This window comes from Leptodactylus fuscus, chromosome 4 (assembly GCF_031893055.1).
Source record: "Leptodactylus fuscus isolate aLepFus1 chromosome 4, aLepFus1.hap2, whole genome shotgun sequence".
Lineage (NCBI taxonomy): Eukaryota > Metazoa > Chordata > Amphibia > Anura > Leptodactylidae > Leptodactylus > Leptodactylus fuscus.
Window position 1 is genome coordinate 179,208,974 of NC_134268.1, and position 25,087 is coordinate 179,234,060.

Consider the following 25,087-nt stretch of genomic DNA (forward strand, 5'->3'; position numbering starts at 1 on the left):
GGCATAGATTCAATTCTGGCGCATATAACCACTCAACATTCACCAATTATTAAGACATCAAAGCTTCCTAATAATTCTGCCAATTTCTGACATTGGAATTACCAGTCTTCATAAATTCCCTCCACCTGCTGAGTCTAATGCATATATGCTAACCTATTGGGCCTGCTACAAGGCTACCTACAATTTGTTTTTCTGTATTGTCTCATTCATGTTGTGTCCGCTTCCTAAGCAAAGGCCTCTGAGAAGGTTGGGCATGATGTTAAAGGGAGTGCCCTCTATTGGGCTGCATGGCTGAGGCACTGTCTTCCTATTTACATCATGTAAGACAGATTTGCATATTCTTCCCATGATCCTCAGATTCACAGTGGAGCGCAAATGGCTTAATAAGACTCCACACACCTAAATGGTGGTCTCTCCCTAAGGAGTGACGATATCCTCTTAACTCTGTTTAGAAGCCTCTCACCTATGCCAAGTCAGTCTTCTCTGCGCCGGGCTGAAGAGATCCAATCAGATTGAAACAGCTGTCCTCGGCTGAGAAGACTGATTTGATAAAATCCCACATCATTTGCAGCAAAGGCCTCTGGGAAGGTCGGGCATGATGTTAAAGGGAGCGCCCCCTAGTGGGCTGCATGACTGAGGCACTGTCTTCCTATTTACATCATGGAAGACAGATTTGAATATTAGATAGATAGATAGATAGATAGATAGATAGATAGATAGATAGATAGAAATATTATATACTGTGTGTGTATACCTAAATATATGTATCTAATTTAATTACTAAAACAGTACGGTAGGAAAATAAATTACTAGAATATAAAGAAACATAAAGGCAATACATTTATACCACTACTACTTTTGCTGCAAAATGCCATTTGCGAATCACCTTGTGAAGGTCTCTCCCGGGTTGATATCTCTGGTAATTACATTTCACTTTCCGTCTTTGTTTCTAAGTATTTGCATATGGATGCAGTGCAGATGGTACCCAAGAGACGAGCACTTACATTACATAAAGATGTGCTGTTGTCTGTCAAATGGGCTACAATTTTACTTTCTTACTACAATTGTATTACCTGATGACAGGGTTGTGTAGTAGATAGTTGGGCTATTTCTGCCTGCCCAAGATCAAGAAAAATTTTAAAGTAATGTAAAATAAGCTGCTGTGTGTTTTTGCTATACAGGTTATTACTGTTATTTATTACTGTTTTACACATTTATAAATCTATTTGTATGGTTCAAGGGATTCTCTGACATTAGGAACTTCATAAATGAGGAAATAACACTGCATTATAATAATAAAAAAAAATCCTAATTGATTTCATTTGGCAAAAGATGCTCCTTCTCTCTAGGGGATAATAATCAGTGGGCTAAATAAAAATGGCCGTAATCCTAATTCTCTTGTAGTAACCCATCCTAGGATGTTGAGTATGCAGGAGTACGGGCATTTTCATTTGCATTGTGGACCTGAAAGGAGATGTCCAGTTTTAAAAATACATTTTCACTCCTGTTAGGGAGTCTACAAGCTGGAGTAAAATAGATCCCGTCATAGATACAAGAAGAATGTTCCTAAAGGATTCCGACAATAACACCATACTATGGAAGTAATTCCCAATATTTTATTATAAGCAACTGAACCTCATTTATTGCTCAAACTTTTAGGATTAAACTGCCATTTACCATTTATAAGAGTCTGAAGATCGAGTCTGTTCATGTGGCAAATAAGAGCCTGGACTTTGTAATGTACAGAGCGGGCTTGTCACGTCCAATCCATCATTCATGGAGAGCCAGGTCCCATTGAGGGATGGCCTGAAGATTAGTGCTACATGAGATCCACCATCAGTCGTGTGAAACAACTAAAAGCATTAGGATTTCCTGTCCCTGTGTCAGGAGAGCAGATTCCCCTCAGGTGTATGGCAGAGAGGATAAGGAATGATAACATTGGACTTGAGATGGTAGCGTTGACTTCATAAACATGAATTTGCTATGACCTACATACAGTTTCTGTGAGTTCTGTATCGGTGGTAATGGATATAGCTGAGCCTGTCATATGTCAGAGCGTAATTTTAATATTGGTATTATACTTATTAGTGTATATTGTCCATGTTCACATTGACTAACAGAACTTTAAAGGTTCTCCCATCTCATAACATGGAGCCATGTCACTAGGGCTGTGTAGTCGGAGTCGGAACCAATTTTGGGTTCCGCCAATCAGTATAAAGTCCAGCTTCAAAATAAAATGATTCATTATTTTGAATTATATTATATAATTATTAATGTTGTATAGTTGATTAGACTCCTAGTTTGTTGCATATTGACTTTTTTAGGAAGCCTTGGCTTTTTAATGAACATCTTTACTACTTCTGTCTGACTATGGCTGTCAGCCATTTATGAAGGAGTCGTCATTTGATGGCTAAAAGGAGGTCCCAACCTTTGAGATCCCTGTGGTTTCTAAGAATAAAGGGGCCAAAGTTTTGCGGTTTGACCCCTAAGTTTTTCCCAGCCCATCAGAGATCCGAGCCCGCTGTGCGGAGACCTGCAGCAAGACCCCCTCCAATTAAGCGATTGACCAGGGGAATCACTGTCTTGTGCAAAACAGCAGAACTTTAGCCCTTTGCTTGTCATCCAGTCATGGGAATCCCTGATGTCCGATCCAACACTGATCACAAAGTGTTTGCATATCCTAACAATATGCCTAACAAAATGCCACCACTTTCTAGGTCATGAATGTAACAATTGAGAAAGGGTACTTGGAGTGTATTGTCAGGAAAAATACAGCATTTTTGTTATATTTGTCACCTTTTTGGCTTTTTACTTTGGCTTTTATATTTAAGTTATTGAGAAGAAATCTGCTGCTGGCCAAAAATGGTAAAGCTGTGATCAGTCGTCATTGAGATGAACAATCCCACCAGCAAGATAACAATCTAAATGGGTCTATAATGGAGTCGAAAAGAACTTTATTCCCTGGAGCAGGCACGAAGTGGCAAATATCAAGCCAAATGCATCTGATTATGCCATACACATGTAGCTTAAGATGACCAAGTCTGCAGACAGAAATCCGTCATCCTGAATTATTGTTTGCATCAAATGTTCAAATGATGGTCACCTAAGATGGTCAGAATCCTCTGTCTTCTGTACAGGCAGCTCTAGGACCACACTAGCTCTTCTTATTGATCCAATTTAATTGAATTCTACTAATGATAATGAATACAAGAAGACTTCCCTTTGTATCTTTTTTTTCAATACTGATTAAAACATAGGGAAAATTTGAGAAGTCCACCCAAAATTTCAGTGGCCTTCTAGAGGTGGTTTGAAAGTCAGCGGCCAGTATCTATCTATCTATCTATCTATCTATCTATCTATCTATCATCTATCCACCCCCCTCCCCCAACAAGTAACACCCAGCTGTCAGTTTATTCATTAATGTATAGTAGCAATATCAGAGGATGTACAATGCAGAGTTATACAAAAAGAGGTTTCAGAATTATTTAATTATTAGGAATCCCATTATTTACTGAAATAGTTATGTGATAGAGCTGACCAGAACGATTCAAGATCAGTCGGTGTGATTAGGTGGAGAGACCAGGTTACCAATTTAACCTTATAGTCAAAGGATCACACTCTGTTGGTAAAGTCCCAATCGCACCCAAGGCCTATTCAAAATGTTGTATCCTTCTGGAATTTTAATAAAGATAAACATGACCTTGAATTTTCTGTGGTTTCCATTTTGTTTTTATCAGTCTGTTCACATTTATGGAAATAAAATAACAATTTTCTTTTACCCTTTGACCACTAGGAGACGCCATGTGAGGAGAACAGACCTTTGGTTCATCAGATCTCCAATGAAAGCCGCCTGTCTATCACAGATTCCCTTACAGAGTTCTTTGATGCTCAGGAAGTTTTGCTGTCTTCGAGCTCATCTGAGAATGAGGTTGGTGTTTGATTTTTGTTTATAGAGTTATAAATGTCATATCATGGCTGGTACGAGTAGATTCATATCATGGCTGGTATGAGTAGATTTATATCATGGCTGGTATGAGAAGATTTATATCATGGCTGGTACGAGTAGATTTATATCATGGCTGGTACGAGTAGATTTATATCATGGCTGGTATGAGTAGATTTATATCATGGCTGGTACGAGTAGATTCATATCATGGCTGGTATGAGTAGATTTATATCATGGCTGGTACGAGTAGATTTATATCATGGCTGGTATGAGTAGATTCATATCATGGCTGGTATGAGTAGATTCATATCATGGCTGGTATGAGTAGATTCATATCATGGTTGGTATGAGTAGATTTATATCATGGCTGGTACGAGTAGATTTATATCATGGCTGGTACGAGTAGATTTATATCATGGCTGGTACGAGTAGATTTATATCATGGCTGGTACAAGTAGATTTATATCATGGCTGATACGAGTAGATTTATATCATGGCTGGTATGAGTAGATTTATATCATGGCTGGTACGAGTAGATTCATGTCATGGCTGGTACGAGTATATTCATATCATGGCTGGTACGAGTAGATTCATATCATGGCTGGTACGAGTAGATTTATATCATGGCTGGTATGAGTAGATTTATGTCATGGCTGGTACGAGTAGATTCATATCATGGTTGGTATAAGTAGATTCATATCATGGTTGGTATGAGTAGATTTATATCATGGTTGGTATGAGTAGATTTATATCATGGCTGGTACGAGTAGATTTATATCATGGCTGGTACGAGTAGATTTATATCATGGCTGGTACGAGTAGATTTATATCATGGCTGGTATGAGTAGATTTATATCATGGCTGGTATGAGTAGATTCATATCATGGTTGGTGTAAGTAGATTTATATCATGGTTGGTACGAGTAGATTTATATCATGGCTGGTATGAGTAGATTTATATCATGGCTGGTATGAGTAGATTTATATCATGGCTGGTACGACTATATTCATATCATGGCTGGTACTAGTAGATTCATATCATGGCTGGTACGAGTAGATTTATATCATGGCTGGTATGAGTAGATTTATGTCATGGCTGGTACGAGTAGGATTCATATCATGGTTGGTATAAGTAGATTCATATCATGGTTGGTATGAGTAGATTTATATCATGGTTGGTATGAGTAGATTTATATCATGGCTGGTCTCAGAGTAGATTTACATCATAAGATATAAGAGAACATGCATTCTTTCTAAAAAAAAATAAAAAATAAAATAAGTAAAATAAAGCCAATACCATACACGTGATTTTCTCTCCTGTATTCAGATAGAATACAGAGAAACTGAAATCTATGAACAGACTATAAAAACAAACATGACTTGTCTAAGAGACATAGTTATAGAAGTGAGCAGGACCCTTCCCCTGAGGACTTACCATCTATAAGGGAAAGGGTAAAGCGACATTAGGTGAAGGTAGACATGTACAATCGCTTAGTGAATTGTTTAAGCGCACCTTTACTCTGTATGATACCAGTACATCGGGCACCTTGTGTAAGCGTACCTTTGCTCTGTATGTTACCAGTACATCAGGTACCTTGCTCAATATGACAGGCTCGCTTTAATAATTTTTTCCCCAGATTTGATTGATCTACTGACAAGCACATAGAAATACCGTAACCAATTTATATGGCCACAATAAGAAAAATCTGAACATATTTTCCAGCAGAAATAACCTGCGTTTGTCTCCTTTCAGTCACAATCCTGTGTAACATTTTCCTAGAAAAACGTCATCTTCATGGAAGCGATAAACTGTGATAGCGTCGTCGTGTCTTGGTGAAGGAGATGTGACCTGACAATTAGATCTATATATAGTGCTGTATTTTCATATGCCTAATATATCAGAATACCATTCAATGGCGCTTATAGAAGTGATCACGTCGTCTATTGTGTTCTGGTGCGGAGCCGACTCCCCACAGTCTACGCTGTTTTCCCTTTCCTGTCAATCCCAAGTTGTCCTGGCAAACTGTTGCTATGGGAACACTTTGGCGAATTGTAGGAATATTTTCCCGGTATACACGTATGGTATTTATTTTCTTCTATTGTATCTGGTTCTCTGTATATAGTGTACTGTACATTATATTAGGAAACCAGCTAGAATTTTTTATAGGTTGGAGAACCCTATGGCACCAAAAATGTAAAATCGGGCAAAATTCTTATACTTAAAATGGTTATCCAGGATTCAAAAACATGGCTGCTTTCCTCCTTCTTCACATGAATGGTAGTGAGCTGTTGCATGGCCATGTCACGGATGGATGTCACTGCTTGAGAAGGGAAAGTGAAGCTCTATCAAAAGAATGCAGCCATGTTTTCTAATCTAGGCTAACCCCTTTAATTAAAGGAGAAGTTCACTAACACAAATTTAGATGACTTCACTATTTGTGGGAAGTAACACTTCATATTTGCAGCGTCTATCCTTTGGAGGACCAGAACAATAGATACTAAAATAGCAGTTACACATGGAGCCCAGCAGACCCCATAGACAATAATGGAGTCCATTGACTACCTGTCATTTTAAAACTGAAACCGGTGGTCAAAAAAATTGGACGTGCTGAGACTCTGGTGCAAATATGAACGTAGTTTTATCTGCTTTAATGAACTGGAAAGGAAGAATTTGGCCAGGCAGAAAAATCTGCAGGAATTTAAAGCAGATTTTAGAGGTTGATGATGATTTTGAAAATCTGTTTCAAAAAACAGCTCCAATATCTGCCTCCAATTTATTTTATTTGGAGTTTCTGGCGGAATCCACCTAAGGCTGTGTTCATACTGAGGAATTTGCCGCAGATTTGGGGGCGGATTTCACCCCCTGAAACTGGGACAGATTCTGCCCAGAATCTCCCTCCCATTTTTTTTAATGAGGGGCAGAAATCGCAGTAGAACATGGAAAAAAGAAGCTTCCTGCTCAGTCTTGCCATGGACACCTTGTCTGATTCTGCAGCGGAGTCTGCAACCCAAGACTCCCTGCTGATTAGGCCTATTCATCTGGGCCTAATCAGAAGCGGGATCCCGCTACAGATTGCCAATGCACTGCATCATCATCCCGTCATGGCTAGAATGGTGCGAAAATATCAGCTGCGGAAAATGAAGAGGAATTCCTATTCATTTTCCGCAGTGTGAACATACCCTAAAGAACTAGCTGGAAAAATCAGCTAACAGAATAAAATCTGTCCCTGCCTTCCATTGAGGTGAATGAGAGACAGATTTCAGGCTGAATTTGGAGCTGATTTTGAGGCAGAAAGCCTTCAGGGTAGGTTCTTACTACCATTATTTAAAGGGATTCTATCATTAGAAGTAATACCATTTCGGAATAGTCTTAAGAAAGACTATTCGTCCCCTACCTTTATATTTCTGCTCCATGCCGCTGTTCCGTTGATATTCCAGTTTTTCTCTGTATGCAAATGAGTCTCCAGAAAGCACAGGGGCCGTCCCCCCATGTGAAAACATAATGGTATCTTTCTCCCATCATGCTTTTTGCATTTCTGACAAACTCTAGTCTAAACTCAACCTGTCCACAATATGAATTGCAGTATTTCATTGGTGATATGTAGAGGTGCCTTTTATTACGTCTGTCTTGTGTCTTTTATACGTCCAGTGTCTCCTTTATCAGATTCACACATCGGCCTTTGCTATCTATTGCACTTGGTCATTAATGCATGTGCTTTGTCTGTTCCCCAGGTATCAGATGATGACTCCTATGTCAGTGATATAAGTGATAACATATCAGAGGACAATCTAAGTAATGACATTGACAATGAAAGACATTCTCTAGGTATGTAAGTCTTTTGCTGAGCTGTATTGTGTATTGTGCTGACTTTATATACTACAGTGTCAATATCAAGCAGACAGCCATACTGTTCAACAGATGGTTGTTTTGGGAACTGTTCCAACTAACTATCTAGCGTTCAGTGGTCGGTCTTCAATGTCTTCCCCTTACCGGCACTTATTCTGTGCTGTGCTCAGGCAGTAGTAAGGCTCCATGCACATGAATATATGTTGTAGAAGTTGTTTATTAAAGGGATTGTAGGAAATTTCTAATTCCTCCTCCTCTTCTGCACAGGATAGGCAATACGTGTGATACATGTGTTGCGTCTATCCTCTAGGGTACCCTCTGATCATAAGAACAAATGCCTGTGTTCCCCAAATGATTGAAGCAGCAAGTCATTAATTCTCACTGCCACTGCATTCATCATGAAACTGCTGAAGATGAACCAAGTTTAGCACTTGCTTAATTTCAGCACTTCCATAGGGCTGAATGGAGCGGCAGTATGCTTGACTAACCACACCATTCAGTTGGGGAACATGGGACTCCAGTTGTGTTTAGTTCAGTGCCAGCAGTCAGACCCACACTGATGTTTAATCTCATTTAATTTCTTTAAACACAAAGAATACATCTAAGGCCTGGTTCACATCTGCATTCAGTACTATATTCAGGGAGTCCGCTTGGGGACCCCCCAAACAGACACTTATATGCATTAAAAAGCAATTAGCTAAGAAACCACATGGACCCCATAGACTATAATGGGGCCGGTGTGGTTTCCGCATGGTGTCTGCACAAATCATGTGGAGAGTAAAGTACTGCAACCATGTTTTGTACAGACACAGAGAGGAAACCACACAGACCCCATTATAGTCTATGGGGTCCATGTGGTTTCTTAGGTAACTTCGTTTTAATGCGTATAGATTTCCATTCGGGGGGTCCCCAAATGGACTTCCCGAATGGAAAACCGAATGCAGATGTGAATGGGGCCTAACAACAAAGGACAAAACATTATAATTGTAATAATAATAAGAATAATTTTAAAAAATTACATAACTATATAGATCAGACATATCCTGCCAGACCATAACCTCTGTTTTATAATGTATTCTTGTCATTGACTAGAATAATCTCATGGGAAGAATATGCAAATCTATCTCCCAAGATGTAAACAGGGAGACAGTGCCTCTGTTTGCTGCCCTCTATAGCAAGCAACCCTGAACAACATGCCCGACTTCCCAGAAGCCTTTGCTGCATGATGCGAGGTTATAACCAAATCAGTTTCTCAGCTACGGACGGCACCGTTTCTGTCTCTTTGGACGTCATCAGCGCAGCATAGAGAGAACTGATTTGGTTTAAGTGAGAGGCTGTGAGACCAGATTGTGGGGATAACGTCACTCCTTAGGGAGAGACCACCTATAATCTCATAATATATATATTTATAACATATATTACTTCATCCATACTAAGGATACACCTGCCTGTTACCCATTATAGCGATACAAAGACATGCTAGCAACCACTGGTCTAACCCTACCTGAGATCACGTCCCCTTCCAAATTGAATACAGCCAATTCTGGCCTTTTTTGGAATAGTTACCCTTGTGAAATCAAAAATGAACTTGTAAACCATCTGCCAGAAATCCTCAAGAAGAAGACCTGACCAGCATAGATGAATTAGTGGAACCTCGCCTCAAAAAGGCCTCCAACAAACACCAGAGTTACCAGAAAAACCTCCATTATTCCGGGTTGGGGAGGGGCAACCACCTATGTAGCAATTTATAATATTACTCCAAATGATTAATACAAGAGGTTATTTTCTCTGCCCATCTCATAGCCCTCGGCCATATGGGAATTGTTCAGATATTTGTAACCTATCCTGTAAACTAGGTAATAAATTGCAAACCTGCTAAAGTTACGACTTGATCTAAGTATAGTAGAATGTTCTGACTTGCTGAGATGAGTAAGATGTTAATCATTTCCTTTTTTTCCCCTTTGTTTCATAGATGGGGCTTCGGTAGTAGATGGTTTTCCAAAGCACAGAACGTGTCTTCCAGCCCCTTGTCCGAACACAAGTAATATCAGTTTATGGAACATTCTGAGGAATAATATTGGGAAGGATCTATCCAAGGTGTCCATGCCTGTGCAGCTTAATGAACCGCTCAACACCTTACAGCGGTTATGTGAAGAACTTGAGTACAGTGAACTTCTAGACAAAGCATCAGAAACACAGGACCCATTTGAAAGAATGGTATAATACTAACCTTTATGATAAATATGGCTTTTACTAACCGCATATAGGGTTAAACAGCAACAGTGCATGTACTAAGTATACATATCTACAGTCATGGCCGTAAGTCTTGGCACACCTGAAATTGTTCAAGAAAGTTAAGTATTTCTTCCAGAAAATTATTGCAATACAAATGTTTTGTTATACACATTTATTTCCTTTTTTTGTAATGGAACAACACAAAAAGCAGATGTAAAAAAGACAAAAATGATATAATTTCATACAAAACTCCAAAAATGGGCCGGACAAGCTTACTGACACACTCTTTGGAAGAAATAACTGAAATTAATCACTTCCTATAACCATCAACAAGTTTCTTACACTTCTCCATTGGACTTTTGGGCCAATCGTTTTTTTTTTTTGTAAACTGCTCCTGGTCTCTCATATTTGCGCCTTCTCTTCTCCCAACAGCAATTTTAAGATCTCTCCACAGGAGTTCAATGGAATTTAGATCCGGACTCCTTGCTGGTCACTTCAGAACTCTCCAGGGCTTTGTTTCCATCTTTTTCTGGGTGCTTTTTGAAGTGTATATGAGGTCATTGTCTTGCTGGAAGACCCAAACCCGGCTTCCTGACGCTGGGCCCTACTTTGCAACTCAAAATCCTTTGGTGATATCCAGATTTCATGATGTCTTGCACACAGTCAAGATATTCAGTGCCAGAGGCAGCAAAACAACCCTAAAACATCTTTGAACCTCCATCATATCTGACTGCTGGCACCGTGTCCTTTTCTTTATAGACCTCATTCCATTTTTAGTAAACAGTAGAATGATGTACTTTATCAACACCCTCTATCTTCTCTATCCACAAGACATTTTACCACATGGATTTTGGCTTACTCATGTACATTTTGGCAAACTGCTGTCTAGCTTTGTATGTCTCTGTGTCAGCATAGGGAGCCTCCGGATTCTCCTGCCATAGCTTTTCATTTCATTCAAATGTTGACGGATAGTTCACATTGACACTGATGCCCCCTGAGCCTGCAGGATAGCTTGGATTTCTTGGGAACTTGATTGGGGCTGCTTATCCCCCATCCGGACTATCCTGGGCTGTAACCTTTCATCAATTTTTCACTTCCATCCACACCCATGGAGATTAGCTACAGTGCCATAGGTTGTGAACTTCTAGATTATGTTGCACACTGTGGACAAATGAACTTCAAGATCTCTGGAGATGGACTTGTAACCTTGATATTTTTCACAATTTTGTTTCTCAAGCCCTCAGACAATTCTCTTCTACTCTTTTTGTTCTCCATGCTTACTGTGGCACACACAATGCAAAGTCAACTTCTCTCCTTTTTATCTGGTTTCAGTTGTTTTTATTTTGCCCACACCTGTTACTTGCCAGAGGTGAGTTTGAACGAGCATCACATGCTTGAAATTAGGTTAATTATCAACAATGTATAAAAGGTAGGTACTGTGTGAAATTATTCTCTAATCTGCCTTTTTTCTCCTTTTTTTGTGTTGTTCCAGTACATACAGGAAATAGACGTGTATAACAAAATAAGTGTAATTGCAATAATTTTCTGGAAGAAATACTTAATTTTCTGAAAAGAGTTCAGGTGCGCCAACACTGTAAAATACTACAAATATACTGTCTGTTCGGTGGCCAGTTGCTGGGTGTCCTGTTGCTGGTGCCCCACACAATCATCAATAGTATTCTGGGGAAATTTAAATCATTGGTCTACATGCAGAGCGGGAACTAGCTCAGTCCTCCAGAGCGTCTGGTACTATTCATATCTAATTTTCACTTTGGCTAATATATAAGGGCTCTTAAAGAGGTTGTCCAGGATTTGGAGCAATCTGTGGGGTGGCTGTGAAAGGTAAAAGGAAAATAAATAGCAAACTAATTTGTTTCTAGTGTTCTATTGGCCGCCACCGGTCACATTTCTATCGCATACTGGGACTTCAAGACCAGAAGTCCTGAATATCTCATGACCAATCGGTGGCCTCAGCAGCCACTGGAGAGGAAAAAAGTAATATGGGTTGAGTCCTACCACATCCTTGGGCTTCCTCTGGAGGTGCAAGCCACTGGAGAGGGCCTAGATGACACACTTAGGATAAGTTCACATCTATATTAGACTCTGTGAGGAGCCTCCATCGCTTAGTCCATCAGAAATACTAAAAAAAAAGAAATTGTGCAGCATGTGACACCGTTTTATTTCTGACAAAATCACACACCTCATGATAGAAACCTGACAGATCTTTATATAAGGCCGGGTTCACATCTGTGCCTGGTCTCCGCTTTCAGGTTTCCGTCTTCTACCGAGAGAAACTGGACAGGAGACGGAAACCCAGCGGTCAGTTTTCAAACCCATTCACTTCAAAGGCTTTGCAAAGTGACCGCCTGTGAGCGTCTTGTGCCTCTCCACGGTGAAACCGTCTTGCACAAAAAGTCGGACATGCAGGACTTTGTGTCCAGTTAAAAAAAAAAAAAAAAAAAACGGTTTTGTCACAGAGAGGCAGAAGACGCTCATGGGCAGTCACTTTGCAAACCCATTCAAGTGAATGGGTTTGAAAACTGACCCCCGGGTTTCTGTCTCCTGTCCAGTTTCTCTCGGCAGAAGGCGGAAACCCAAAAGCGGAGACCGGGCACAGGTGTGAACCCGCCCTAACTTGTTAGTTCTTCTTGGACGCTGATGGTGTCTTTCATTTTATAAATATAAATTATTGTGCTTTGTCCACATTCTGACATTTTCACCCTGTGTGTCCCCGTTTTCCCCATATATAGCTAACATTTTCTTTAAATCTCCAAAGCACCAAGATATTTGCCAGTAAAGTCACCACCCAACTTTTGATGGGGAATGAAATTGAGCAGGAACTTATATCTTGGTGCTTATGTTATTAAGATGGCCAACATTAATCAATGAAGGTCATTGCTTTAACAATTGCAATCTTGATATCAAACAGCTGACCGTATTAATTCATTCTTCCATAATCTTGTGGTTATCTTGTCTTGAATTCTTCTTCTACGTTCTAGGTTTACGTTGCCACATTTGCAGTATCGGCATACGCGCCCAGTTTCTATAGGGCTGGTAGCAAGCCATTTAACCCTGTACTTGGAGAAACATATGAATGTTTAAATGAAGAAAAAGGATTCCGCTTTATTGCAGAGCAGGTACTGTGTGTTCTTACATTTCTATTCCCCGAAGGGCAGACGGTTCAGTAAAGGTTGTTGCACTCCATGTAGTTCACTCTTATATTGATCTACTAGAGATTTATTTAGTCTTGTCCATTAGTATTGTATTCCCCTTGACATATCATTACTCATGTGGACTGACATCTCACCACTCGGACTGTAGATAACATGTTCTGCAGTTAGGAAGGTAATTGACATTTCTTACATCTTCATTTTAGTGCCAGAAAATGAAATTCAGCTTCAAGCATCTTATATATTTTCACATCATTGTATTAGATATTGCATGTAAAACTATTCTTTTTTTTTTTGCCAATTTCACAACACAACGGATTGCATTGTGATTTAACTCCACCAAGAGAATTTATACCTTCTGCACTGTCAGAAAACAGACAAGGATTTTATTTGGCTGTGGTCTGCGCCATTCCCAAGGGCCACATGTACTGTCAAGGCTAACATTAGATTGGTGCCCTTTGGCACTATCTCTGAGATGAGTCTATCAAGTCCACAGAGCAGACATTGCGGAACAGGAATAGTCAGTGCTGTCCCTTTGTTCTAGTTAACTTGGTAGAAATCCAGCATAGTAATTCACAAACCATCTCATTGATAAAGAAAACTGTTTAAAGAGTACCTAGACCTACAAGCAACTTTTGATTTTCTAGCAGTATTTGTGACATTAATATCTTTTATAATATACTTGACTTATTTTGGGTCCTTTTTGTGAAATCCTGCACTGAAACCAATTATCTATCCATTCTGTATTTTTCAATTATTTTTCTCACTGTTTTTCATGGGAATATGGGTGTACAATTTCTAATAATGTAGGAAAACCGAGACATATAAGATAGATGGATAGAGACCATTGATAGATAGATAGATAGATAGATAGATAGATAACCATAGATAGATTCCATAGATAGATAGGTCATAGAATGGTGCGTTTGGTGTCATATAAAGGAAGATATTCTCATCTTTCATCTGACACAAGATCACAGTTCCTCCTGTATTATTTCCACACATATATACACTCACCGGCCACTTTATTAGGTACACCTGTCCAACTGCTCGTTAACACTTAATTTCTAATCAGCCAATCACATGGCGGCAACTCAGTGCATTTAGGCATGTAGACATGGTCAAGACAATCTCCTGCAGTTCAAACCGAGCAGCAGTATGGGGAAGAAAGGTAATTTGAGTGCCTTTGAACGTGGCATGGTTGTTGGTGCCAGAAGGGCTGGTCTGAGTATTTCAGAAACTGCTGATCTACTGGGATTTTCACGCACAACCATCTCTAGGGTTTACAGAGAATGGTCCGAAAAAGAAAAACCATCCAGTGAGCGGCAGTTCTGTGGGCGGAAATGCGTTGTTGATGCCAGAGGTCAGAGGAGAATGGCCAGACTGGTTCGAGCTGATAGAAAGGCAACAGTGACTCAAATAGCCACCCGTTACAACCAAGGTAGCCAGAAGAGCATCTCTGAACGCACAGTACGTCGAACTTTGAGGCAGATGGGCTACAGCAGCAGAAGACCACACCGGGTGCCACTCCTTTCAGCTAAGAACAGGAAACTGAGGCTACAATTTGCACAAGCTCATCGAAATTGGACAATTGAAGATTGGAAAAACGTTGCCTGGTCTGATGAGTCTCGATTTCTGCTGCGACATTCGGATGGTAGGGTCAGAATTTGGCGTCAACAACATGAAAGCATGGATCCATCCTGCCTTGTATCAACGGTTCAGGCTGGTGGTGGTGGTGTCATGGTGTGGGGAATATTTTCTTGGCACTCTTTGGGCCCCTTGGTACCAATTGAGCATCGTTGCAACGCCAAAGCCTACCTGAGTATTGTTGCTGACCATGTCCATCCCTTTATGACCACAATGTACCCAACATCTGATGGCTACTTTCAGCAGGATAATGCGCCATGTCATAAAGCTGGAATCATCTCAGACTGGTTTCTTGAACATGACAATGAGTTCACTGTACTCCAATGGCCTCCACAGTCACCAGATCTCAATCCAATAGAGCATCTTTGGGATGTGGTTGAACGGGAGATTCGCATCATGGATGTGCAGCCGACAAATCTGCGGCAACTGTGTGATGCCATCATGTCAATATGGACCAAAATCTCTGAGGAATGCTTCCAGCACCTTGTTGTATCTATGCCACGAAGAATTGAGGCAGTTCTGAAGCTAAAAGGGGGTCCAACCCGTTACTAGCATGGTGTACCTAATAAAGTGGCCGGTGAGTGTATATTACCAATTGAAAACATGGTTGGGACTGGCATATTTATCTGTAGATGCTGCTAGTCTCCACTCTGTTTTTTTAACTAGTGACATCTCTGGAAATTATACAGGTAGAACTACGAGAATATCGCATTTCATATGACACCAAAAGCACTGTTCTATGTTTTATAATGCCTCAGATATTAACTGTATAAAATACCACCCAGCCTTAACCTCCCTACATTTTTAGACCCCGTACACCCATACTCCATTGAATACCAGTAAGAGAACAAGGGAAAGTATACAGAAGGGACACAGGGAAAGTGGCCAAAGTCTATAAATAAAGTATATTGCAAAATTTATCAATCTCAAAAGTTGTTTGAAGGTTTAGGTACACTTTAATACCAAGCGTCAGGGTTGATCATGGCAACATTTTGCCCGAGCTTCGCTTTTTTGCCCCGTTATCAAACTCCGGATGCAAGTACAATGAGTTTGCTTTATTTACTTCTAGCTGAAAACCCCATAAAACCATTTCTATATATGGAGGGTAAATGAGTCTATGTAGTGAGGTTTCTGAACATCTTTCTCTTCTCAGGTGAGTCATCACCCGCCCATATCAGCCTGTCATGCCGAATCTGACAAATTTGTGTTATACCAAGGTAACTATTCAACCTCTGAATGCAGAGTTATTGATAGAATTGACTAATATATGGGAAATAATAAACTGATGCATAAAGATGAATTAACTCAAGACTTGACAAAAGATAACTTTGGTGGCAGTTCTTTACTCTTGGAACATAAAAGAGAGTTCATCACTACGGTAGTTTCTGCCTAAAAATATGACACTTTAACACTGCCCTCACCACTTTACTAATAAGAGGGGTTGGGCATAGTGGAGGGGGCGGAGCTTATAGAGCCCAACAAATTTATTTTAATTACCGTCAGCAACCGGTTTAAACCAGATCCTATCTGGAGGAGATGTGGCTTTCTGGTGCATGGAGGGCATGAGATGTTCCCACATCATTAAGGTGCAGAAACACAGCTTTTTTTTTTTTTTTTGCCGTTTTTTGAGCCAAAGCCAGGAGTGGATTGAGCAGAAGGTGGAAGTATAAGAGCTTCCTATAGATCTCCCATATACTTTTATAGCCATTCTTGGCTTTGGCTCAAATAAAACGCAACAAAATCTGCAACAAAAAAAATTGTATTTCCGCAATGTTGGGCTTTAGCCTAAAGGGGTTGTCCCACAAAGCAGCCACGAGGATCCAAAGGACCACTGCAGCCAAACACTCTCTCAGTATATAGCTGTGCAGTATTTAGTTGCTGTGGTCCCATTAATAGGACAGGCAGCTCAGCACAGAAACAAAGGGAAGGATTTAAGTATGTTTTTTTAATTTTTATATTCTACACCTCTCCTGCTGGTTGTGTTTATATTCCTGATCTTGTACAACCCCTTTAATGGGGCCTACTGGATTTCCCTGCACAGCCAGGTAGCCAGGACTGCTACTGTGCTAGTAATACAGTAAGGATACTACAGTATTGAATTAGTAGTGCGGCCCATTGATCTTCAGGATTTGTGGGGTCCCCAGGGCCGTCTGATCCCTTCAATTATAAGGTTATAGCATATCCTTACCTTGCGATATGGAATCACTTTATGAGATGGGAATACCCCTTTAACTCTTGGCAACTCCAGGTTTTTACATCTTGGAGAGAAGACAAGTTTGTAGGTTTGGTAGCAGATCTATGCATAACATTATTCCAGGGCTTTCTGGCGTCTAATATCAGTGTAACCCTCGAGTAAAGCAGGATGCAAATAAAATGTGACCACTTACAGAAATAGCAGACTAGTCATATCAGTATATAGCAATCCAAGCCATCTGTTCCTAGAGGAGTATAAAGCATGTTGAGACATGATAAATGGCTGTCATACATTATAGTGATATTTCACATTTGGCTGCAGTTGCTGGCAGCTTTTAATGGGTCAGGTATCATCTTGGGATATGCAGGATGTTCTCCAAATAGCATAAACTGTCTAGTGTGTTTGGAAATGATGACGACAAATGGGATTTAATGAAGAAATGATGATTGCAAATGAGATTTCACATTCACATTACCATCAGATAAAAAGGGCAGTGTATTCTAGAAATACATTACTCAGGCTTCATTAGGTGCAGTTACTAGATAGTACAGGATCTGTCCTCTAGCCAGAAACATTGTATCTCTCCTCTTTACCATATTCCCCCACCAGTGTTGTCAGTACCGGTGTAGTGGCTGCTACAGGGCCCAGGATATTAGGGGGCCAGACGGGACCCTGATGTTTTTTGTTTTTTTTTAAAAATAGGCTGTTGCCTACTGGAGTAACCGCAGCAGATAACAAATTATATTTACATACTGATCCACACTCCTGCTCACTGCTACCGGCGCTTCCTCTTCTGCGGATATGACTGTGAGCAGGAGCGGGGATCAGTAAGTGAGGCCGGAGGCCCACGAACCTCACGAACACCGCTATCATTATACATTAGTGTCTTTCCAACCAGTGTTACGCACCTCTCCTGCCCTCCAATGTGACTCAATGAAATCTTCCGCCTCTTTAGTGACGTCCCAGACGTCACGTGGCCCAGGCTGGCATCATTATTCGTTGTGACGCCAGCCTGGCCCATGTGATGTCCGTGCCGACATTGAAGAGGGCCAAACATTCATTTATTAAAAGTTGAAATTTCAGTGTATTGTAGATGTTACATCTGTATTTATCTGTGTACACTGCTTTTTCCATGATCTTCATTGCATGCAGTATTAGTTATTGTAAACCATATAGCACAATTCCAGAGCTTAGTAGTGATTGTGGTTTTACCTTGAATGATACCACATCTACATTGGCTGAGTGCTTTAGTACAATCTATTATTCTCTGCCTGGGGATAGACTGACTGTAATCTACTTCAATTTGATGACTAAATGCAGAAAACGGTCCGCCATGATCCCTACTTTATCACATAACCCAGATCAGCGAACCCCCAGTAATATAATTTATATGTCTATATATACTTTAGGTTTAGGACTTCTATCTAGTCTCTACATTGAGGGTTTGTTACAGTTTGCTCTGCCCCCTAGTGGTATTACCTCTAATATATTGCCTGTAACACACATTTATTTTGATTACGTATATAGTGCCATCATATTCCACAGATATTGTCATAGTAATCTGTAATAACTGTAATAGATGCAGAAATCATAAAGAAGGAAGATGTTTGCAGCACTCAATGATCCATAAACCTAATCCACTATTCCAGTAAATGAAGGCATACAGTGTGGTGGATACATTACAACAACACGTCCAGCGCTGTAATGTATCCACCATGCTGTGTGACTGCATTTACCGGAATAAAGGAATATTTTTATAGATTATTAAGTGCAACAAACATCTTTCTTCTTAGTGACTTTGGATTTTATGGCTATCTACTTGTACTGCTGAGCACCTCCATTTGTGCACGGGGAATAACATCATTGGGATCTGTAAAAGCTGACGCTTCCACTTCTTCTTGCCATGTAAATAATTGATGCTGAGTTTCTTTTTATATTAGATGATTTAGTATAAAGATAGGAGAGTGATCCATCTAAGTATACTAAACTTGTCTGGGGAACAACACAGAAGCCATACATGCTGCACCCCGCCTCAATGAAAAAAAGTACACTACCTAAGTTTAGCTACAACACTCACCTGTGAATAGGACCATATTTTGCAGCAAACCTTATGGCGTATCTCCTATTACTGTATAAAACAACGTTTCATAAATGAATAGTTTAGATGAATATAACAAACTTTGTAATATATCTTATTTAATAAATATGTTTCCTTCTCCATTTATCAGGTGGAGTTACTTTTTACATAGAAGTCTTTGGAGAGGGGATGGGGCGGAGGAGGCTGCTGGAAAAGGCAAACTAATAGATGCAGCTATTGCCCTGTGAGTGAGTGAGTGAGTCTATGCCACTCCACAGAATGAGGCAATGGATTAGCAACCTTTTCCTCTCCTGTCTCCATAGACTTCTGTGTCTGATACCTATACTGACTCTAAATAAACAAACAGCCAAAATGAAGATAAGGAGGAAGAGAGCTCCCTAATAAGTGGAGAAGGAAACAGATCTCCTTATTAAGATACATTGCAAAGATTCTTATATTCACCTGTACTATTCAGTTATGGAAAGTGGTGTTATAAATGGCGGTATGCTTGTAACTAAAAAGCAATGGTGAGACTAGAAGGAGAAAAAGCAACAACTAATAATAATAATAATAATAAGATCATCTTGCAAGGTGGTGGTTAATAGGGGGTAGAAGAAGGCCTACCGTACAAGTCACCGTACAGCTTGCTATATAAGGCTCTATGTTGAGAAGTTGGAGCTGAAAGTTAAGAAATTTTCTAAAATTTCCAAAACCTCTCACTGAATAACCATTCTGGTTGTATAATAAATCATTTTGTTCCTATAAGTTTTCCAGTTTTCACATTTATATTTCTCTTTGAATATTTCAGATATTCGGTGGAAAAATAAATTTTGGGGGAAATCTATGGAAATCGTCCCAGTTGGCACAACACATTTGATTCTTCCGGGGTAAGACACACAGTCTCATAGTAATATGATATAGATGATTATAATACTGGGCACTGGAAATTTTAGATGTTTTTTCATGTTATAAGTTGCACTAAGGGCCCGTTCACATCTGCGCCCGGTCTCCATTCTGCAGGTTTCCGTTTCCTGCACAAAACAGAGGCAAGAGACGGAAACCTGCAGGACTCTTTCAATCCCACTCATTTGAATGGGTTTGAAAGATGTCTGGCCGTGAGCGTTTTATGCTCTCCGCCGCAAAACCATTTTTTTTTTTTAAATCGGACACAGAGTCGGACATGCAGTACTCTGTGTCCGATTTTAAAAAAAATGGTTTCGCGGCGGAGAGCATAAAACGCTCACCACTGCTCACGACCGGACCCGGTCTGACAGCTTTCCGTCTTCTGCATGCAGAAGACGGAAAGCTCAGAACGGAGATCAAACGGGAAGGATTCGATAAGTTTTACAAGATGTATTTCCATGACAGGTTCCTGAATAAGCAAATCAAGTAAAGTTGTGAAGCCGCTTCTTTATCTAAATAGTTATCCGTGATAATAGAAAAGTACACATTCACATGCTCATTGTCTGCTTACATATTCCATTAAGTCGCAACGTCACATATTAGGACCAGTTTCATAGGAAACCATATATCCTATCACTACTGTATGTCTATGGAACGCAAAGTGCTCTGAAGATACCACAGAAACGCATGGTGAACATACAAACTCCATACAGGTGTCGCATCGGCTCAGAATCCTGAAACCCCCAGTGAAGGGGCTGTTTGTTCTTTATTGTTGTGATTGTAAATCTCCGTATTAATTGTGTATTTTCTGTCATTGAAGACATGAGGACCATTATGAGTGGAACAAGGTGACCTCCTGTATTCACAACATCTTAAGTGGCCAGAGGTGGATAGAACATTATGGAGAAATAATCATCAAGAACACCAAAAATAACAATTGTCACTGCAAAGTCACCTTTATCAAGGTAAAGCGGTATGGTCTGTGTGTACAGAGATGGCGATGTAATGGCATGATATGGTTTAGTGTCCTTATAACCCACATAGCCTAAAGTATGTACAACCCCCTTTGTCCATTTAGTGGACTTTATGGTATAAGTTCTAATGCTTAAATACTGATGACTAAACCTTAGGATAGGTTATTAATATCTGATCAGTGGGGGTCCAAAGCCTGGAACCCCCATATATCAACTATTTGTAGGTACCATGTAACTGCAGCCTCTTCCTTGGGCCTATGATGTTGTGTTCATCATTCATGTGGCCTTTCTTTGTCCCATCCCAGTGAGACTATCTGTAATACCTGGCACAGCCAGTGCACAATATGTGGTGCTCACAGCCACAATGCTTGCCCAAATGCCACAGCCACTTCAAATAACTAAACGGTGGGAGTGCTGGGAGTCAGACCCCGCTGATCTAATACTATCCTAAGGATATGTATGTAAGCACCAGAAAACCCCTTTAAGAAGATGAGGCTTTAGTTTATCAATATATTATTGGCCCCCTGGACAAAGTAAGGTCCATAAACACAATGTCCTATGTTATGAAGAGAGCTATAATCTGTGGCAATTACTGAAAAAACTCTTCAAGGCTCTGCAGAAAGGCCACAGGAAAAATCACCGCGCTTTATAGTGTCAGCCGAATGAATGAGATTTCATTCGTTTCACTCACACATTGCGATTATAAAATTGTGGAAAAGCTGCATTTTCAAAAACTATTAATATAAAAAAGCAGAGAGAAACACAGCAGGATAAGTTTTTGCTGTGTTTTTTTTCCCCACAGTGTTTTTAGCTGCTTTTTTTTTTTTTTACTGGCCCTATTTACTTACCGATCCTGACTCCTGCTCATGGCCGCCAGCACTTCCCCTTCTGCGGAGGCGACTGTGAGCAGGAGCTGGGATCAGTATGTAAGATTGCAGGCCTGCAAACTCCACAAACGCTATCATTATACTCGGGGGATCTTTTCAGATCCCCCGAGTATAAAGATAAGAGGGCTAGGAGAGGTGACCTCTCCTGGCTCCGAAAGGCTTCAGTACTACTTGGTGACATCACAGACGTCACGTGGGCTGGGACTTGCATCCTAGTTCGCCATGGGGCCCGCCATTTCTAGTTATGGGACTGGGTAAGGCTACGGTCACACTGGCGTTCGGGGACTCTGCCCGCTATTCCACTTAAAATATGCAGAGAGTTATAGTCTATTACAGTCTATGGGGTCCACAGGTAACTGATTTGTATGTGGATAGGGTTTCCGTCCCCAAGCGGACCTGAAGAACAGAAGCCCAAAGACTAGTGTGAACCTAGTGTAAGCTGTACATACACACAAGGTGAAAGTCAGCTGACCTTTGCTATAAAAGATATTTGTTTCATCCATTTGTAGGCAAAGTACTGGAATCCAAATGTGCATGAAATTGAAGGATCGGTGATGGACAGAAATGGTAAAGTTGTATATCGGCTGTTTGGGAAATGGCATGAGAGCCTTTTCTACGGGTCTCCTTCTTCACCGATCTGCATCTGGAGGACAAGTAAGTGTCTTAAGGTCTAGTACAATGGAGTCCTGTTCGCAGAGATGAATGGGACATTGCCACAGTACTCGTATCTACCACTATTAATAGTGCGGCAAGTGAGCAGCAACGCGCCCAGCATTTTGTAAGCATGTAGGAGCTAGGTGCTATACTAAAACAGATCTCTGGGGTCTCATCAGTTGGCCCCTTGTGATCTAAAATTGATGGCCTAAATTCTGAAAGATGGATAAATCCTTTAAATGAAATTTGGGGAAAAAATAAAATTCTTCAAATGCCAAAAATTAAATGACCCCAATCCCAAAGGTGGTAACATGTTTCATATTCTGTAATATGGAGGGTTTTGTGTGTCTTCCTACTTATTTCTCTATGGAATAATTCAGGCATACGCAGATGCAGAATTTTTCTAATAATCGTTTGCAAAATCTGTTGCTCTCAAATTTTTCTGTGGAATTCATTTTTTCCAAGTGAAATATAAGGTATTGTGCAGACCTCAGAACTCACAGTGTGCCCTAAGGTTTGTGCAGATTGTTTTTTTCCTTGTGTGAACGTGGTTTTGTACAACGGCATTCAGATGCACAAATCTGCAGCTTGTGAACACGCACTTATGGTGTCCCAACCCTTTAACTCTTTACAATAAAATACTGCTTGTTACTGTAACTGTTCAAGCTTAGGTGTCTTTAGAGATTTGGAGTGCCAGTATATACCCCTCACAGCGGCACTGTCATGAGGAATTCACAGCATAGGTAAATTGCTTCTAATTCAACATACCGTATATACTCGAGTATAAGCCGAATTTTTCAGCCCAGTTTTTGTGCTGAAAAAGCCCCCCTCGGTTTATACTCGAGTCAGCAAAAAAAAAAAAAAAATTTTTTTTTTTTTTTTTTTAGGAGGGAGGGTCTATGACCAGCCACAATATTAATGTATAGAATCTCCCATAAAATAGTGCAAAAGAAAAAAAAAATTTTTTTAAAAACATAAAAGTTCTAAAATACTCCTTTTCCTAGAATACATACAAAAGTAGAAAATGACTGTGAAACACATACACATTAGGTATCCCTGTGTCTGACAGTGCCTGGTCTACTAAATATAGGGGATCTGCAGTGCTCCTGTTCCATCAGGAAGGGGTTAATAGGAGCACTGCAGATACCCTATATTCAGCCAGGCTGAATTCCAAGTGGGGGGAAGAAAAAACCCAGTCCTCAAGCTCAGGGAAGGGGCAGACAGACAGACAACCAAAACACCCCCTCCCCTTCCCCAGCAACTACTGCACCCAAAAACTCTGACCATTTTAATTTTTGAAATTTTCCAGTAGCTGCTGCATCTTCCCCCTAGGCTTATACTCGAGTCAATAAGTTTTCCCAGTTTTTTGTGGTAAAATTAGGGGGGGTCGGCTTATATTCGGGTCGGCTTATACTCGAGTATATACGGTAATAAGTTACTAAAACAGGTTCTCCATCTTACCTGTGATATTGTTACCTGGCTAAAGGAACAGGATACAATGTGGCTTATTATTTAGAAAATTCCATTAAATTGTGATGTAGAATCAGTTGAATATGGTATCTGATCTGCTGACAGTTCTCTAGGGTCTGGGGTCTGCTATACACTTCCATTTACTGCTATGAGTGTCCATTCAACAGCAGTCAAGCTCAGCTTCAAGGGCTGCAGGTGACGTCTTATACGGAAATCTCTGCCTTGGGCACAAATGTCTTGACTCTCCCTTGTGTGTACTTCACCTACCTGCATGATCTAATGGTTCCTTCATAGTGAGCTTATCTTCTCTGGCTTCCTCATGGCCACGAGCTGCCTCTGAACCATTAGACCATGTGGGACACACTTTAGGCTTTGTGCAGATGCTGTAGGGATTGTCTTATTCCTCCTTTCCTGTCTTTATATATGTACTCGTCTTTCTATTTGTTGGTGATTTTGTATTCTACATAGACAGTACCTTTTGTCCCTGTTTTGTAACAGACCCCATGCCCAAGGAATACGAGTTATACTATGGGTTTACAAAGTTTGCACTACAGTTAAACGAAATCGAGCCAAAGACAAAGCCGCTGCTACCTTCTACTGACACCAGGCTCAGGCCAGACCAAAGGTAAGGTTTTCCTAGCATTAGTTTATAGTCCTTAGGTTATGTTCACACTGAGTTTTTTGGCAGCGGATTTTGACGGAGAATCCGTCTCAAAATCCGCCTCCAAAAATGGCTCAATTGACTTCAATGGGAGTCACTTGTTTGTTTTTTCCGCTAGCTAGTAGTGGGAATAAAGAAGCGACATGCCCTATCTTGCCGCAGATTCCACGGCTAATTTAGCTGTGGCGTCCACGGCTCGAGACACGCTCTTGTATAGGCCCATTCATTCAGGCCTAAACAGGAGCGGAATGCCAATGCTGCATCGGCATCCCATCGCGGCTAGCTGCGCAGATTGTTCACACGGCGGAAAAGGTTTCCACGACCTATTCCTCCAAGTGAACATACCCTTAGTGTGCTATATTAAAGGGCAGGAGAAACTCATAACTATGTGGCATAAAAGATTGGTAACACGATCAAATTAGA

The 25,087-nt window shown here is 40.4% G+C and overlaps 1 protein-coding gene across 3 annotated transcripts in view; it reads left to right on the forward strand.

Moving 5' to 3' along the window:
* OSBPL3 (oxysterol binding protein like 3) overlaps nucleotides 1–25,087 on the forward strand; it is a 148,800-nt gene that overhangs the window by 116,027 nt on the left and 7,686 nt on the right. For all 3 annotated transcript variants that reach the window (XM_075271421.1, XM_075271419.1, XM_075271420.1), the window contains 9 exons: nucleotides 3,794–3,928; nucleotides 7,678–7,771; nucleotides 9,765–10,009; nucleotides 13,027–13,164; nucleotides 15,998–16,061; nucleotides 19,924–20,002; nucleotides 20,839–20,983; nucleotides 22,389–22,533; nucleotides 24,502–24,628. In XM_075271421.1, coding sequence (XP_075127522.1) covers nucleotides 3,794–3,928; nucleotides 7,678–7,771; nucleotides 9,765–10,009; nucleotides 13,027–13,164; nucleotides 15,998–16,061; nucleotides 19,924–20,002; nucleotides 20,839–20,983; nucleotides 22,389–22,533; nucleotides 24,502–24,628 — 1,172 coding nt within the window. The remainder of the gene's footprint in view (nucleotides 1–3,793; nucleotides 3,929–7,677; nucleotides 7,772–9,764; nucleotides 10,010–13,026; nucleotides 13,165–15,997; nucleotides 16,062–19,923; nucleotides 20,003–20,838; nucleotides 20,984–22,388; nucleotides 22,534–24,501; nucleotides 24,629–25,087) is intronic.